Source organism: Gymnogyps californianus, chromosome 4 (genome assembly GCF_018139145.2).
Source record: "Gymnogyps californianus isolate 813 chromosome 4, ASM1813914v2, whole genome shotgun sequence".
Classification (NCBI taxonomy): Eukaryota; Metazoa; Chordata; class Aves; order Accipitriformes; family Cathartidae; genus Gymnogyps; species Gymnogyps californianus.
In genome coordinates, this window is record NC_059474.1 from 8,381,903 (window position 1) to 8,401,198 (window position 19,296).

Below are 19,296 nucleotides of genomic sequence, written 5' to 3' on the forward strand. Positions count from 1 at the left end.
TCCCACAACCCCATGCAAGACGGTCTTCCGTTCTGACACTGGGTGCAAGACAGAAGGAAACCACTCCCAGAGCAGAGCTGCTTACAGCCTAGCTCAGCCCACTTCCAAATACAATTCAATCTCTGAAACCACGCTTTCCCTTTTTGCAAACCGCCTTCTGTATTTGCCCAACAGCCACTACAGATTTTATCCTATAATCGAGTGCAACAAAGGTGCCAAATGCATCATCCGTGAATTTCTTTTGGAGTAGGATCTTGTGGGGGATGCCTGCCCCATCTGAAGCAAGTTTCAACCAATAACTTTTTACTCTTGGTTCTCAGGGGGGATTACATTAGCATCTGTAGATGAAGTGCACAGATTCCTTTCAGCAGATTTCTTCATTTGCCAGTGTTACTGCACAGCTGTTCAACTACTTATTTTCCTGTCATCCACTAATAAGAGCCTAAACTAGATAATTACTGCTTCCTACTTTCATGAAACTTGTTCTTCAGTATCTAAAACCACTCCTTTCTGTTTGTTCCACAAAAGGGCTATTGAGAGTTTTAACAGCCGGCTTACCAGGAGGGCAAGTCCTGTGTTACTATAAACAAATGTATCTGTACCTTCACTTGGGAAACCCCTTCCTACCCTAAGCGTGTGGGTGGGAATGTGGCTTTGTGTTGACTGAAAACAGCACACCTACAGAAGGGAACTGGAGAACCTTGCCTTTGAGGCTAGAGAAGTCAATTCACTGAGATCACAGCCAGACCATATTTCAGAGCTAGAACAAATATTATCTGGTCTTCTACTCTTGCCTTTGCTCTATCACCGTCTTCTTATTCATAGCTTCAGTTCTTGTTACTTTTTTCTTCTTGGCAAAAAATTATGCCTCCTTTCATTCATGTCTTCTGAGGTATTTCCTTCTTTTACTTCTTCCTTGGGGGAGGAAGAGCCAAATGGATTGCCACATTAGCTTTCTCATTCCATGCCATTACACTTTTAACTAGAGTGCTTTCAAATAGGTAAATTAGCTTTTAAGTGATCCCAGTTGTACTATTGGCCTTTGCTACAATCCTGCATTAAAGCTGATTCAATTTCACTTACCCCTATTACTCAATTAAGAAGAATACACAAAGAGAAGTGTAGTTCTGCAACTAGTAATTGCAGTCCAGGAGGGAGCTGAGTTGTTCCATTACCCACGATGACTGATTATCACACTATAGTGCATTGCCCATCCACCCACGAGGGGAACTGGCTGTACCTCACTTGCTACTTCTTGAAGTAGCTGTTTCTTGAAGAAGTACCAAGAATAGTGATCCTCAGTTGCATACGATTATTTCAAATAGCTTTGTATGTGTGTGTATGCCACCATCTGTATGCTCTGTGCTACACCAGAGCAAATACCTGTGGGGCAAGATGCACACTGTTAACAGGAGCTTCTGAAGGAACTGAAGCCTTTGCTCCAACAGCAACTCCTTTATTTACTCATCTAGAAAAAGGAGAATGATTTTTGTGGGAGACAGTGAAGCTGCTCACTGACACAATATAACATATCAAGAACCCAACAAGTCCTTGCAGTGTTCTTGCACCTTACTATGCATGTATACCAGTATCAATATCACAAACCATTGCCACTCGTAGTTGTATATGCAGTAAGAGTCATAAAAGCAAGAAAAAAAAGTTTAGAGCTTCTTACCAGCCACCCAAACTTCTAAAATTTTGTATAGATACTGAGTTATGTAAGCTGGTTCAGTAATTAAAGGCCAATTCTCTTTATGATCAAAGGCTGACCCTAATCACAAGGCTGGAGCCTGTGTCATACCTTGCCACAGCCTTCATCATATGCCTCAAGATATTTACTACTTATTTTAATCACATTCTATTAGCTGACTTAAAATATGTTGCTGTATTTTGGTTTTATGGCACAAGTTACAGTAGGAGTTGGCTCATTTAAGCAGACTAACATGATGCACTGAAACGCCATAATCTAAGCATCCCCATTTCTATCCAATTTAAAACCATTTCAAGATTAATTTCCCCCTTGTTCAGGAAAATCCTTATTGTAGCTGAACTAACAAAATAAGTGTGTGTTGCAATAGTCTGCAATGAATACAGTATTACGTTGAGGCTATTACAGTGTATGTAATTACTGAGACACACTTTTGGGATGCAGCATGAGTTATTCCCCAGCTCCCCAGACTAACTTGATGTCATTTTCTTTTCAGATGACCAGAAATCTGCCCGCCCCCTCCACCCAATTCTGCACATAAGAACCATATTACAGAATCTGCCACAGACTACACATTTTCCACTAGTAAAATTCATAAGCAGACACAAGTGCAAAGCAAAATGTCATTTTATTTAATTCAAGGACTATTTTCCTTCTAGTATTGCTGAAGGGATCACCTCCTGGGGAATTGATCATTACAAAGTCCCTGTCTAAAAGTTCAAGTGCTCTTGTTGTACATTCTTTTGAACCACAGAAAACATAATGACCAAGTAGGTGGGCAGCTACTTGCAGTTTTATCCCACCTAAATTAGCATTGCTTCAGGCTAGAAAACAATTCAAGTAGTAAAATAATGGAAAATGTTAACCTTTAAGGTCATTACCATATTTTGATCAAGAAGTCCTGAATGTATGAAAAGAACATTTGTACATGTTATGAAGGTTGTTTTTTTTTTAATCAGACACTGTCAAAGATGGCAGTTAAGTATTTTGGACCAGTTGTCAACCAGATATTTAAGAGTTCTATCTGAAGGTTTATTACCAATTTCGTTATGCAATTCACTTTTCACATTAAGCTCTTTAACAAAAGCAACATATACCCGCACCAGAATCACTGTAGACAGATTTAGTTTTATAGAATGCCCTTCTGAAAATTCATTTCAAAATAGAGATGCTTTTTCTCCAGAACTGTAAAAGCCATAAAAATGCAAAATATCTGTTAGGAAATTTTTACTCAAAATTATTCCTTAATGTTCAAAATAACATTTAACCTCCTACTTTTTCGTTGTCATCCACGTATCGATCAATAGACTAAACAGGTAACAATGGTTCACGTTTTTCCCCCACCTGAAACATTTCTTCTAACACAGGCCCAAGATAGGCAATACAGAGATTCAGGGACATGGATTATGCATGGCAAAGGTAATCCTCTATCATTTTAATTTAGAACAACTCTGATTCTAGCACATAACTTTGAGTCTCAGTTGTTTTCAATCTGCTCTAGGTCCAAGTCCCCACAGTCTAGAGGAAAGATGCCTTCTTCGGTGCTCTCACAATCACTTGTGTCCTCATCGCTTTCACATACTGCAGCTGCTTTCTTATAATCCCTTGTTTTGAAGCTACCTTGGCATGACCCATGATGCCTTACTTCATCCAGCTGTTCTTTCATCGGACTGGAACCAGGGGTGATGATGTTCATAAGATCATTTGAGTCACATGGGGATGACACAATTGTCTTCATTTGTGTGTCATCATCATCATCATCTTCATAGTCAAGGGAGCAAAGACTTTTGGAATTTTTTAAAGTCTGCAATCAAAAAAATACATGAACATATTAACAATGACTGTACAGGAGGAGCAGAAGAAATTCCTTAAATTTTTGAATGGATTGAGAGTATGAACTCAAAATCAGAGTGCCACATGTTTAAAGTAATCCTGGAAACGAGAGGCATGAAGAAAAAGGAAGAACAGGATTTACTTAGTATGCAGTCTGGTTTTGCACAGATATTTTGCCTATGTAGATTCCCATTAGTGAGAAAAACTACCAGTCCCCTTTTTTATGCAGAAAGATCCAAAAACCTAGTTTTAGTCAACTAAATGAGGAACTACAGACACCCAGTTTGATGTATTAGCTTTCTGGCAAATCCAGAGCATAGCATTTGGTAACATCAGCATTTAGGTCAAACAGCTGCACTGCAGCTTAGTCAACAATTAATTTCTCAAAGTTCCCAAGCATGCAGACAATGAGCCCTCAGGCGTCACCTCAGCGAGAGTCTGCAAGGCAACTGGCACATTTGGGTAACCTCAAAACAGGAGAAAACCAAGCTTCTCCTGGAAGTGTCTTGCTCCAGAGTCAGCTTAGTTTGTCTTGCATTTGGGTACCGTTTGAACAAGAACTCAGGAATTTGAACAATTCTGTTCAAATGAAAAGTATATTAAAAACAGAGGGGCACTCACCTTTATTTAGACAAAGGAAAAAGAAAAAACCTCAGTAAATGTGCTGCCTCTGTCCCTCAGAAAAAGGAATAAAATGCCTAAGCTCCTCATGTAACTGTAAGGGATGCTTGACTAGAATCCAGAAGCAGCATTTAAGAAAAAACAGAACCATACAGACAGCTGAACTTAGATTTTAATAAGTGAGAAACTTCTAAATTCTGCCTCATACAAGCACACAGTGAGAGGAGGGTGAAATAGTCAGGGCTCCTCTCAGAGGTGGTATAAAGGAGAATAAAGTTGTGCTAGCTTTCAATATCTTACTGGTTAAGTGACTCCAGTCTCTCATACACACGGCAACTGTTCCCTGTGGATCTACTTGTAATAGAACAAGACCAAACTTTCACACCCATTTTCAGCTTCCTCCCCCCATTTGTCATTTCTTAAGTATTTTATATTTGTTGATACATTCAGATGAAATAGGAACATTGCAACATTCCCAGTACGCTATATTCCAGATGCTGTTCCAGAGCACTGGATAATATTTCTACTTCACCAATGCACATCAGCAGCCACATGAGCAGCTTACCAATATCTTTGGGTGTTTTTTAAACAAGACTTCACAAATTCAGAAGAAATCTGAATTAGTCAACCTTGCCTGTATACAGCTGGATGAAGGCAAGTGAGAAAACCTCATTGAGGTGAAGTGATTTGCCTGATCTCTTAGAGTCAATGTTACATATGGAACATCTTGGAGACAAGCCCCCTGCCACTCCAAGTTCATACAGTTCCTTGGACACCCCTACATCAAATCTACATAGAAAGTTTATTTGAGGGAAAGCTCAGGTAAAGGTAAAAAGCAAAACATTTGAGTTTTGGAGTTCAGTCACAGCACAACTAGGCTGAGGAGTGAACAGCAGTACTGGTACGGGATGGTGGGTCACCATCATTGTAGAGTGGTATCTCTCCACAGGTAAGATACTGCAGCAGTATTCCCCAAGCCTGCACCACATGAAAACACTTCAGTGTGACACTCTTCACTACTGATCAGAGGTTTGTTATGCCTGTATCACACACAGCTCTTCTCTTGCTCAAACAACTTTCATATCTTATAATATACATTAGATGATTAGTCAGCAAGTCATAGGTTTCAGGCCAGAAGGATCTATAAGGGATAATCTAGTTTGCTTGGACAGACACAAACAAGACTTCATTTAGGGGCTGATTTATGCAACTCCAAGACCTGCATCCAAAGATCATTTTTCAGAAAAAAAAAAAAAAGACTGTTGACCACAGTTCTGTCAGGGGGAATTCACCAAAGTCTTTGTTAGCCATGGTTAAAACCCACATCCAATTTTGCATGTGACTAACATCAACAGAATTGATAACCCTGCATGATCAAAAAGCTTTCTAGTTCCAAATTTCACTCCCCTATGAAAACAGTTTTGGTATAAAATACATTCCTGTTTTCAAAACATTTCCATATAGGTCACTTACAGCTTATTCAAGCACAAACATTTGAGCTCCTTTTTATAACTAAGAGGTGTGAATTTCTCTCATATTTACTTAAAAGCAAAACGGTATATTTTTGAAGTAGAAAGTGTTAAAGGATATTTTAATCCTAATTCTATCTCATTGCTTTGAAAAAGAACACATTTCCTGTTGTGTATCTCCATATAGGGGACAATATTTTCAGTTCTTTAAATCTTATAGTAGGCACTGGGAAGGAAAGGGATCAAGTAAAGGAAAGCTTTGAAAGTTCTGCTTTCAATGTTTTAGAAAGGAATTCCCAAGTCCCCCTTCAAAATATCTTTCATTCAATTTACGGCTAGAAATTAATCCAACCACACAGCTGTCTTTCTAGAAGGTTTGTGTACATAAATGGAAAATTGCCTGTTAGCTGTACTGTGCTGAAACCACTTGAATGGGAACTTTTAGCTGGTTTCAACACAACAGCAAGTGCATTCAACTGGTTCTTTGTTCACCCACTTGTCACAACCGCACCGAACTAAAAATAGGTGGATTTATTATATCTCACAGCACAATCCCACTTCTTTCACAAGGCAAAAGGTAGAAATTGCAATGCATTCAAGCCCTCTGAACTGCAGCTTTACATGTTACACTGGTACAGTACCACACCTTTCAAGCACAATTGTGCTCAGTGGGGAGCCTGCGAGTACTTGCTCAATGGTCCTCATTTTATAAAGGATGCTGGACTAACAAGACAAAAGAGTCCACAGTTGGCAATGGATAGAACTCAATCAGCTAAAAGTATTCTTTTGTGTGATAGAAAAAAAAAAGAAACTCAGAGTTTTAAAAGAAGTGAGGCGATAAAATGTCTGAATATTAAGAAAAAAAAAAAACTTTGTACCGAAAACAATGGCGGGGAAGGAAATAAAAGAAATCTCTCTAGACCCTTGCCATACAAAGCAAACAAGAAAGGCCCAGAGTAGCCTGAAAGGAAGCTAATGTCTGTACTCTTTACTAAACCTCCAGTTCAGAAACCTGTAATACATCACTTTCCAAATATAAAAAGCAATAAAAAGGTTGTTTTTGTTTTACTAACAAAACTAGAGCATTTGCTACAGTAGTCAAGGGAAAAATAAGTCATTTATGTGCATGAAAACCTAGTATATAAAGGGAGCAGCAGTTCTCATGCTTCTTCCCCATGCCCCCATCATACACCGAGTCCACCCATTTTCCCCCTCAGTGTTGAATGGGGGTGGAAGATACAGCTGCTCTGAAGAGGTGCAGCTGCAGCAGCTGGCACAAAGCAAGGAGCAGAGGAAGCCTGAAACCACCAGAAGGCCTAAGCCCATCCTACTGCTTCTCAGCACTAGTCATCACAACAGGATGGGCTGCTCCCTGAAGCCATAGGCTTAGGAAGAGAAGGAATTCATCAGACCAATTAGACTAGTTGTCTGGCTTGCTTTCTGTCCCATCCTAAGACTTCTGCCTATGACTGCACAACACAAGATACACTGCTTTAAGAGATACCGACACAGAGGGTTTCTTGCCTGTTAAGGTCTCTACTGGGGATATAAAAGATGTAGGTCATGCAGTGGTCCTCGTGATGAGGAGATCCTGGAATAACAGCAACCAATCCAAGTGTAGAACACTGAAGAGGCAGTCCAAGCATGGGGCAACACATGGCTTTTTCTGTTGCTTCCCTGTACCTAGGCAGTTGATGGAGACGGGGAAGGAGCAAGTTAGATGGGCTGCATTTCTCCCTTTGAGGGCTTCACAGGTCCTTATTTCACTTCCTGGACTTATGTTTCCTATAGATTAGTCAGACTGGCTGAAAACCAAATGCCTTTAACTGATGGTAACTCATGCCACAGTTAAGTTTTAGATCAGAAGCACCACACAGCGCATGATGCATTCACATCTCAGACACTAACCTATTCCCAAAGAGGTTACAGTTTAGCCTCAGCAATAATGAAGTCCAACCATGGTACAAATTCATTACATTGAAGAGACTTCATTTCATGAAGTTAAGAGGGAGACTTAAGGAAGGATTTTAAATTACAAGAACAAACTGTCACAAAAGACTGGTCCTAAACAGCTCACTGAATCATGCTGAAAACTGCCTTCTCAACATACCATCACCTGACTGACGTCACATCCTACCACAAATAGAGGTGAACAGTGTCCCTCCTGTAAACTGAATTTTCACTTCGTGCATCTAATTACTTGCATTAATATCATTACCTGTGACAATTTAAGCTGGAGACATGTACAGTGCTTATTGTAAATCATTAGAAATGTCAGCTGGTTGTATAGATTAAAAAATATCCCATCACAGTGCTAATACCTGCATCTTCTACTATGCATAAAGTGAAAAATAGTAAGAAAAATGCTGTGTTTGTGTGACAAACTGTTAACCTTTCTGTGGAGTACAGCTCTTGACATTTGACTAACTTTTCTGTCTTAAATAGCACTGAGCATTTTGTGAACACTTCAGCATTCACAGATAACCTTAGCTTTAAGAAGCTTGCAGCTGAGAAGAAATACTGCTTCATCGGTCTGAAGTAGTGCTGACAGGAGGAAACAATATAGTATTCTTCATGATGTTGTATGCTTGAGGCTTGCTAATACACTCTAAAAGTTAAAAAACAAAGTTAACTGGGAAAGAATTTCTCCCTGCTCAAATGAGAAATCTAAACTGTAGAAATACATTAAGTTTTTAAATTCTCTAAAAAAATACTTCAGGTCAAAAACCACTGCAGATTTTTAAACTATGCATTTGAAATAAACCAAAAGAAAAGTAGGTTTTTTTCCTTGCATTGAGCTACAAACCAAGTAGTTAAAAATATTTCTATTTTTGTATTTTGTGGAAACAGAATCAAATCCCTAGATAATTTCTGACACCTTCACGGGCAAAATCTAATCTCTAATCAAATTCACTTTGGGAACCAAACATGCTGTTCACTTTTTGTAGCTCTGCAGTCATCCTTCATTTTCCTGGAAATTTGACATGTATTTTTATATTAAAAAATGCAATGCTTATTTCATCATCTATAACTAGGAAGCAGAAAAAACATGGAACACTAGATATGAATGAATAAGAGCAAACAACCTCTACCATTTTGCCATGTAATTAGACACTTAACTATAATAACCATTCCTTACATCAGAGATAAAATTACTGCTGCAGTTCTTGTAGTCAAATAAGGTAAATCCTATTTGCAAAGCCAAAGACCTAGTTAAAAATCAATACAAGCTGACACGCAGCAATATGGCTATGACTTGAAACGAAAGTTGTTCACAACTTTGTCTTTGCTGTATCTTCAAAGGTTATTTTAATTTTTTAGATGTAGGTGCCCAGGAAGAGAAGTTAACTGACATCAACTCATTTCACATCAGATGCTAAACAGAATCATGAAGTAACAGGCTTTCATCTTCCACTAGCTAGACTGTTCTAGATTTAAGCATGCAGTTTTCTGGTGTAGTCTACCACGAAAGTTGATCTATTTATTGGCCTAGATTTTTATGCTTACATTCTAAATTGTGCCACAGTATCCTTATAAGTTTTGTTTATAAGCTGTAAGAACTTGTGATTTAATTTGGCTTTTTATTTAGTGCTGTTAGTTGAAAAAATACTATGGCTTAATGACATAGAAATATTTAAGCAAAATGCTGAATTAGTCTAATTATACTCACATATGCAAGAATACAAAGCTGCATCAAATGAGATAACTGACAGAAACCATTGGAATAAAGTCTACAAATGAGAAAAACAAAATGCACAAAGACTGGGGGGGACTGAGGGTCCAGTTTTCTGCCTGAGCACCACTGCAGTCCACACACATTGGTCACCCGCACTGGTGGGGACATTTTGGGAACTCATGTACTGCAGTCTTCAGACCTGTACAGCAGCCTACTCGTTCAGCTAGGAAACTTTGTAGGACCCAATCAAAATCATTGCTATCACACCAAATTCCAAATAGCCACTTGTGAAGTCACAGGCAGAGCAGATCCCAAATACAGCAGGGATTACAACCACCATGGATTACGTTCAACCTGAACACCTACTTCCCCCTTGCCCCCGAGTCAGACAAAAATTATTCATGATAGGCACTCCACATATGAAATTAAATTTCAGACTCAAACTAAATATCCTCTCCACATCTTTTCCTTGTAGTGGTTTGCAAAGATCATCTGAACAACTGAGGAGAAAATCCACAGGCCCCCTTCAGAGCTATTAGCTCACCCTCTCATGTGCTTAGTGTGTACATGTGCTCAATTAAGTTCCAACATTAAGAAACTAAGGAATTTAAGCAGATTAAACAAAAGTTTGTCAGTCTAAAAGTGTTCCTCTAAACTGAATGTAAGCAGACAAGACACTACTGCCATTTTTTATTCATTCCTTTCTAAATTAAATTTTGGTCACATAGGGGCAGTTTAGTGCAGGAAACTCAGGTGCTGGGGGTTAGCAGTTTCTACAAGTCCAGGACTATTCATCACAGGGGTTAACTTGTTTGTTTGTTTTTAAAGACAAATTGGAAGCTAAGTGAGTTAATACAGTACTTCATGTAATACAGTCAATAATATGATTCAACACCAATACTAACATGAAGAGGGTGAACACATACAGCAATTTTCCCCTTACATAAAACCCAGGCCAACATTAAACTGCATTTTTAAAAGTTTACAGTATGGAATTTTAATTAAGATGTTGGCATCTTACATTTTCTAATTCAGTGGATTTGTGAACTGCAACCTTTTACCTTTCCTGTTTGAGTAAATATAAATCATGCAGGCTTTTATTATAAGAATGTGGAATTACATTCTACAAACATCAGGCCTACCTATTTCACCTGCATGTAATTAAGGAGAAAAAGTTTCAACTATTCTTAGTACCAGTCCAGCAAGCATAAATACCTACAGATGCTATGAATTATTCCATTAACTAAAACAGAAGAGGCTCACACAGTAGATTTAACTGTTCTGAACTGGCTGATAATCAATATAGTGTCAAACAAAGTGGAACATAATGACATTTGCTTTGTTCAGCTGAATAATACAGTACAAGACTTTGGCCAGGGAGAAAGAAGACTAAGCCAAACAAGACAGCTACTAGATACAGCAGCAGTGTTCATCTGAAATGCACTAATGCATTAGAACAGAGATTTCCTCAAAGGGAAAGCACCACCACAGAGAAAAGACTCAAAAGGGCATTGAAATAGCAGAAATAGTGGCCGGGAAGACACGTTCTAGCTCTGTTCTTGCTTAGGCAGCAGCTGCAGTCAGGGGTCTCTCGCAGGACCAAAGCAATTGCTCTCCCTTAAGGGAAACAACTGTCTTTGCACACCTTCATCTAGTTATTTCCCTACTCCCTAAGCACATCTCTAATACAGATAGTGGATTTATCCACCTTCTGGATAAGCTGAAGAGCTGGACAATGTGGAACTGGGCTTCTACTGTGCTTGAGCTGCACAAGCTACAGAGGCTTCAATCTGGCAAATTCACATCAGCCAACTGCATTAATGAGTGATGTGCGATGAACAAACAGCTGCACTGTTTGTGTTCATACAGGGATGACAAACACATCTGGTTTTGTAGAAGGGCACAGAGGGAAACAATGTAAGTACGTGCTCTCTCCCAGCAGAAATGATTCATGTTTTGCCAGAGTTGTTCCATCTTTTCCGATTCAAGAACTTTTACCTTTCCTTTTAGAAAAGAAACACAGGCTCTGAAAACAAGAAACAACATAAAGCGCATATTACCACCTTCATTAATAACATGAAAAAAATATTTTAGAGACTCAGTTTAAATAATGTCTAATTCATACAGATTTCAGAAAGATGCATCTAGTTTTCTGCATTTTAAACTGGGAAATAAGGAAGCACGCTCACATCATTAACAGGAGCTACACAGGCATCCCTTCATAGACATATACTAACACACTTCACAGTTGCTCAAAATGTTGATATCCCTGAACAGTACAAGAATATGACTGCTTGCAATATCACCTCTCAGTGTTCAGCATTCAGGATCCAAAACCAAACTCTGGGTAGCCAAAGCCTTCTAATGTATTATTCCTCTGACAGGGGAATTAACAGACTTGCATACTACAATCAGCTCTAAAACAACATAAACAAAGTTACCTCCAAATCCAGGAGTTTTACTAGGTTTCTAGATTTGTAACTAGATTCGTTCAAACAAGAAGAGAAAAAGCTGTAGCTGTGCTTCCACAAAACTCCTAATAAGCAGTCACATTTTGAAGTTCACTTTACCATGCCAAACTCTGTTCTCAAGTAACAAGGTTTAAGTTGACTGATTATGCACCAGAGTAACACAGGACAGGATTTGACCCTTTGTGGCTTCAAAACATGACCATATTGGCTTCATTTCCTGCCATTTATGTGTCATCTATTTTTATAGAGAACTTCTATTCCTGAGCAGTTTAGCCAAGGTCTTATTCCTTCATGACTTTGCTATGAGCTGCAAACAATTACTTTCACAACTGAATCACATATGCACCGATTTTTGCAGAGTACACCCATGTACCAACTTCTCTTAAAATCCTAGTATGTTCATTTTTTTTATCCTCAGGTCAAATACAAGTTGATACAATGGGTCAAATTTATAAGAAATTAGAGGAGTAAACTCCAAATCCTGATTCTAAGGCTGCCCTCATTAGTTACTGACAGATGTCAGCCTCACCTATATTATTGGGTTATGCTGGCACTCCATCATAACTACCATTTTAAGGGATTCTATAATTGGGCCATAAAGTTCACTTCTGCCAGGGAGGGGGGATGGGAGACAAAGGGAAACACGACCTCAGCTTGGGAACAGTTCCCCCTTCTTCACACCAATTTTCCACTACAGAAATACTGGTCCAAAACAAAGCCTTAAGATCTTGTTATACAAGTGCACATAGGCACGCATGGGTATATACCCATGCAGACAAAGTACAAGTGCTGGTACGAATCTTTTGCTCAACTCAACACCCACAATTTAACAATAAATTCTTGTAGGAGCATTAATTCAAACTGTAGGTGGACTCTCGCCACTAATTATTTCCAGAGACAAGTTAAGTTGAACACATTTGTTTAGAAAGAACAGAATTAGCACTGTTCACCTTCAATCTCTAATATGTGTACTACATTTTTCTAGCTTAGTATATGATTTTGGACCATTTTGAACATTTCTGAAATTATGTGGCTCGGGAAGTGCTCTTCACATCAAGTGGCAAGCCTACTATAGATTTTTTAATACTGAGTCAACTTGTGCTAAAACTTCTGTTTGGTAGATATGATTTGGACAAATTTGTTTATTGGTTCAAATACCAAAGCTGACAACACTTCAGCAGTAGATGCTTAATATGTTTTTTTAAAAAGGTTAAGTCAGGAAAACACATATGTGGTCCTTTATCCTTCAGCTGCACTGAAAAACAATACATGTTTTAAAATACATCATACCAAGTCAGAAGAGAAGCAAAGTATAAGCAACTTCTGTGTAAGACAGCCAACATTCAAAATCCTAAAGCACTGTGGTAACACTAAAACTGAGCTCTACTTCTCATTGTATGGCCACTTCAGTTTTCCTCTTTTTTGTAATAAAATCAGAGTTTGCATGAAAAAGATACACATTCAAGTATTACACACACTTTGTTTTAAAGACTGAAATTTGTTTATACTGCCACAACTCACAAGCTTCCTAGTGCACCATAAAAGCCTTTTAAGTTTTAGTCACATGATTACTACTGTAATGAAAACTGAAATCAGGAAACTCTTCAGAAGTCTCATTTGTTTAAAATTCAGTTTCTGGTAATACTTAAGTTTTATTGCAGAAGCATGTGTCATCATCAGCATACAAAGAACTGAGTACTTTCAAGTATATGAACAGATCAGCTATTTGATTATCTGCAGCTAACTTTAACACCAAACCATCACCTCCCAGATCACTTATGCAGAAAACATCTGCTTATACTGTACTCCATTAAAAGCTGCATCTAACAGCAACTTAAAAGAACCCAAACAAACTTCTCTTCAGTTTGTATATACTTGAAGAAGAGCACGTAAACAAGTATTTCCCATCCCAATGGAAGAACAAATTGACACTACTAATTCATGTAGATAAATTCAAATCAGTTCATTTTCACATGCTTGAGACATCTGTTTTGCTTTTATCACACCTATGTACCAGTATATACATGCAGCAGGAACTGATCTATGCAATGCAAGACTAACAAAAGACAAAGTGACAGTTAAACTTGAGACTTTCCAAAGTGTTTTTAATAAACCTCCCTGTAGAGAAAAACCTCAGGTGAATCAATTTGATTTAGGCCTCTTTCAGAAGATGATGCATCAAGTCAGAAAGTGACTGTCAAAAAGCAAGGGAAGTTTCACAACAGAAAATATTCAGAGTATGGAAGACCAAAGCCTAGTTTCAGAATGAAAAAAGTTCTTCCAATCTGGTACTATAAAGATGCACTAACCAATCTATTTACCATGTTGTTACAAGAATACTGAGTATTAAGAGAACCCCCTCTCCCAAAATTACCCTAAGTTAAACTCAAAGAGGTATAACTCATTTTCTAATATATTTTAAAAAACTGAGATTTCATTTTTTGCCAAGAGAGCTGGAAAAAAGTTCCCATATCAGTGATTAAATACTACTCAACTCTGCTGCTGCCACCCTCTTGCAATTTAGAGCAAGGAAAAAACCTAATGCCCTGCCACCTGCCAAAACCCAGATGGTAAAACCTGAGAAAAGTGCTCTCACCTCTCTTTAAACCCTCTGGTGCAGCTTAGGCACATTAACTATAAGTACCCTATATATAACACTGAATCATAGCTCTTAACTCAATATTGTATTGTATTCCAAACAACATCACCAATAATTTTAGCATAATCCAATTTTATGACAGGCTAAGTAATAATTAAAAAAGAAAATATCCACAGCTGGCTGAAACCTGGCTTGTGAGTTAATAGATGGCCCCTTTTCTCATAATGTCAAATGCAGCTGGTCTGGTACTCATTAGCTCTTTCAACAACGAATACTTACTTGTACATACAGGACCTTGCCAGAAAGGAAAAGCAAATCTGCAGCAGACATTAAGCTGCCCCCCCTCCTCTTACTAGCACACTGCTTACAGAAAAGTACCAAACATACAAAGCTAGTCTCAGGTATGACAAAGCAACACAGTGCTGAACAGCTCTGAGAAGCTCCAGCTATTTGCAAGACATTTGTTACAGAGCGCCATTTACAAAAGAGGGGGGAAAACCTCTATCCTTAATGAGATTTCCTTTCCTTCACTATCCTCAAGGCTTATACTCCCTCGCTGTCAGAGCACAGGGAACCTCCAGCACAAGGGCTCACTTCATTACATGCCATTTCGGGCCTAATTTCACATTGTGACCCACTCTGCTGATGCAAAGAAAGCAAAACGCCAGATGCTCTCTGCGCCTGCTACCTCAGTAGCATTTCATTCACTAGTCCAAAAAACTTCCAGGCATCCATTCAAAAACCAAGTACCCCCAGCCTGGTCTGTCCTGTCACAGGACAAAATGCTGGCTTGTCTTCAGCTCACTGTTGATGCTTGCCTATCATCTCCCAGCCCAGCCTACTCCTATCTCCTTTCCTTCTTCCCAAGCCTGCTGGAATCTGAACTTTAAATGGACGCCCTCCATGGCAACAATAGATAAAAAAGGAGCCTTTGATTGTTCATGCATTGCAGAAAAGAAAGGAGGAGATTCATCCTGGCTGCGACCTAGCAGGAACTCATCAAGCACAGCTCCCCTTCCATTGCAATGGGATGCCTTAGCCTGTTGCTACTCATTCAAGCTCCCTGCATCTATGTTTCCCATTCAAAGAGGATGAATTCTTCAGGTTTCCCCTGCTAAGGAATTAAATGTTGATCCTATGAATGAAGGGCAGCACCAAGCTTGGAAAGCTGCCAAAAGGTTCTGTAACACTTAGCAGTTTGGAGTTAATTTAACACTTATTGATATCTATCAGGATTTATAGCTGCATTATTTATAAGGGAAAAAATCAGAGCCATATTTAGACCTTGGTAATAAACTATTTTTAGCATCATCTGTTTTTCTAGTTTGTTCCCCTGCTTAGGCAAGAGCATACTTTTACCCAGTTCCCTCTTCCTTGCCTGTTTAAAAGAATCCACAGAGCCTAAACCAAAGCACAAGTAAGGATTACACCGAATATTTATTGTGCAGCAGTCCTCCTAATCATGTTTTGGAAATCAAAATTGCTGACTAAGGACAGTCTTGGGCTGATGCAACAGTATATGTTGTCATCAGTTACAAAACCGAGCAGATTTTTTTAATGCAAGGGGCAATGTGTTTCACACAAAGAAGGTTACTATCTGGAAAGAAACAACTCATCATTAACTGCATTAAGCCATCTGAAAAGTGTTCACACTCCTGGCAGTGCTTTTCTGGGCAATAGTTGCCAAGTTTCACCCTCATTAAACCCATAGATATTTTGTCACAAGTACATTCTGCCAGGCCAGGCTGCTATTAGAGGGGGAGACACAAATCATAAGCAGCTGCTGCAGGCACCTTGCCTCTGCAAGATGAGGTGTTTCAAGCTGCAGCTGCCACCCAGTCAAAAGCTCCCCCAAACCTCAGATTACCTCTTCAAGCTTACATTTATATTCTGCTTTTGGTATGGGACACAACACTGGTGGCCTCTGTAGCATGACAAGAGGGACAGAGTTGAAGGGGTTGCCAGTTCCTTGGATTCCAAGGGAAGCAAGTCTTTGGGTACTTGCATACTGATTAAGTTCTCAGAAATGCACTTGATCACAGCAATATATTTATCTTGTCTTCCTGACTCAAAGTTTCCTTTTTACCCAAAATAGTAGCACAAATATTTGAAAGCTTTACTGTTAATTGTGTCAGATTAAGTTTTACTTTAGAAAAAGGCAGAAAACTCATCTAGAATATGAGCTCATGGAGTTCTTACTCTTTGCAAAGGGCAGCAGTAGTAAGGGTTGCAAGCTAGTTTACTAGGGTTTGCAGCACAAGTCAAGCATTCCTGGGAAGCAGAAGACATGCAGCGAAAAACCAAGAATACATCTCAGCATGTAGAACATAGGTCAAAATTAAATTCTACAAATGCACAACAGACAAACATACAGCCATTTTAATGGGTTCCAACAAAGAGTCCTGAGGACTTTGAAACTTTCAAGCAATCAATATTATTGATTAATGTAACATTCATTTGGCACTGGCATTACACGACAATAGTTTTAGAGCGTGAAGGAAATATAACAGTACTGTCCAACTAGCAGCCCTTGGGATGCTTCCTTCCGCTTTACCACTTTTTTCAGTGGAGAAAACAGGGCACAGCACTTCTAACAGCAAGTACAACAAACTGCCAGGTAGATGGAAGGGCTACTTCGCAGTGTGATACAGAGTCAGGCCATTCGCAGGATCAGAGCCAGGATGCTGAAGCCTGCTCCTGGTGAGAAGCATCTCCATATGCCCTAGCAGCAACCGCTGCGCCCCATCTGCCAGACAAAGCTCAGTGGCTGCTACCAACTGATGTGCCGAGCGGTCTGTCCCTCTCACCGGGAGAAAGCTCCAAATCTGTGCTACTTTGACAGGACACATTTCAAAGGACAGTCTGCCTCAACTGAGAGGAGTTCAATAAAAACCGTTCAAAGGAGAGAATCAAAAGTCTGCAGTACTTTCAGTGGCCATATAAAGCACATGGACAGAAGCCAACATATACAGTAACTGTCACAGTAAATTTAAGAGCTATTGCCAAGTATGTTTAAGAGTAAAAAACTAAACTTGCAACTTGTAGTTCAATTCCCTAAGGCTGTTGCATAACCTGCAAATACATTACAACATGAGAACAAATACTGGTGATTAACCAGGAATGTAATCGGAGGATCTGGAAGTCTTCAAAATGCAGCTTGTTGCAAGCATTGTACCAAAACATCTAACTTTCACATGGGCAAGGATGCTCACTTGTTTGCACTCAATATCGGTCTTACATATAACCATGCACTTTGACACAGATTTGAAAGGTGTAACCTACCTTACTCCTTTTACAAAGTTTACACCTTATTAGCTAGCACATATGCATATTCAGTATGATTATACATGAAGACAGGACTACAGGGACACATGAATTAGAGTCTCAGAAAGTTAAGTGGAGAAGATGATGGCAAAAAGAGCCAGGATAAGGTTTGTTAGGATCTGCCCATCCACCCTTCCCTTACACACCAGATGGCCACGGAAAGACAACAGTTATCTGTCCCTAAAAATCAGTGATCACAAAGAAAGGACTTTATGATTAACTCTCAAGTCCATGCCCTTTTGAGAGATGGCTGGATGCCAGTGAAGGGAACTGTGGCAAGTCAGAAGAGTCTGTACAAACTCCATTTATATCCTAATCTATACAGTGATCTCTCCCCTCCACCGCAGTGCCTGGAAGCGGTCTAAGCAATTGTGATCCACAACTCCAACACTGAAACCCTTTCTCAGCCAATATTCTTACATAGCAAGCCTATGCTAAAGTGATCTACATCTGGTTCTAGCTCTATCAAATCATATATTGGCAAAAATCAGAAACCATTAGGAGATTTGCAATTTAACCTAGTTAAGTAGCTAATAATCTATAAGTGAAGTCTGAGTTTCTCTTCAACCCCTGATTTTAAAAATAATGCTCCAAAAGCATCAAGGTGGTTTTAACTAAGAACATGACTGAAAAAAAAAAGGGTCATACAATAGAAGTATTTAACCTCAATAAGCTTGTTACCGCTAGTTAGCATTTTGAACAGTATTACTTCAGTCATGATGATCACCATTCAGCAACATGCTTCCATGTCAAGGCCTCCAAAAGCAGAGCACAGGGGAAAAAGGTACATAAGCCTTTTCATATTTATTTATATATATAGAAAAAAAATGTGCTCTTTAAACAGTCACAAACAAATCACTGTCTCCTGAAGCTAGTTAGAATAAACATATCAATACTAGCCTACAAGGTCACTTACATTAACTCATTCAGTGTTAACTCCTCCTAACTTGGAGTGGTATCACCCTTGATAAAATGCTTCTGCTAGGAACATGACGTACACAAACTTCCTTCACCGTTTACCAATAGTTCACCATTTTCTACAATTGCTCTATTTTCAGAAGAACATGCTGGCTTATGTCCACTACAAACATTTGGAGGCCATTTGACAAGTTTGTATTATGCTTTAGTCAAGCTAAAGGTGGGATTCAAAGTCTTTAGCTAAGATTTAAGAAGTGGATGCATACTTCAGGTATTGCAAGTATGCATTTACATAAGGATTCCTCCTACCCCCCTTAAACAGTCAAGAGTATGACATTCTTACTAGATCTAAGTGTACCCTAAAGTTTAATCAAATTGTTTTTGAATCAGACTGTATCACTACAAGATGCAACAAAAACATTTCACTTGACATCCAGCTACCCTGTTGGCTTGAGGAGTTCATTTATCTTAAAACAACCGAATTCTTTCTGCTGTCCGCTCTTCCAGGGAGAGGACGCCTCCTTCAGAGCTCAAAACACCACAGCGAAGAGGTAAGCTAACCTGAATTTGGAACAGTTTTTTTTTCCAGGGATAAGGTAGCAACCAAACAGTTTGGATCTCAATGAAGAATTTGATAGCTCCTCAAAAGATGGGGATCAATTAAGTTCTTTCCAGTG

At 39.0% G+C, this 19,296-nt stretch overlaps 1 protein-coding gene across 3 annotated transcripts in view; it reads right to left on the reverse strand.

Annotated features, from left to right (window-relative positions):
- Nucleotides 1-2,319: 2,319 nt before the first annotated feature.
- Nucleotides 2,320-19,296, reverse strand: part of FAM53A (family with sequence similarity 53 member A) — a 72,537-nt gene continuing 55,560 nt past the window's right edge. For all 3 annotated transcript variants that reach the window (XM_050896267.1, XM_050896268.1, XM_050896266.1), the window contains exon 5: nt 2,320-3,512. In XM_050896267.1, the coding sequence (XP_050752224.1) occupies nt 3,186-3,512 (327 nt within the window). In that variant the 3' untranslated portion in view covers nt 2,320-3,185. The remainder of the gene's footprint in view (nt 3,513-19,296) is intronic.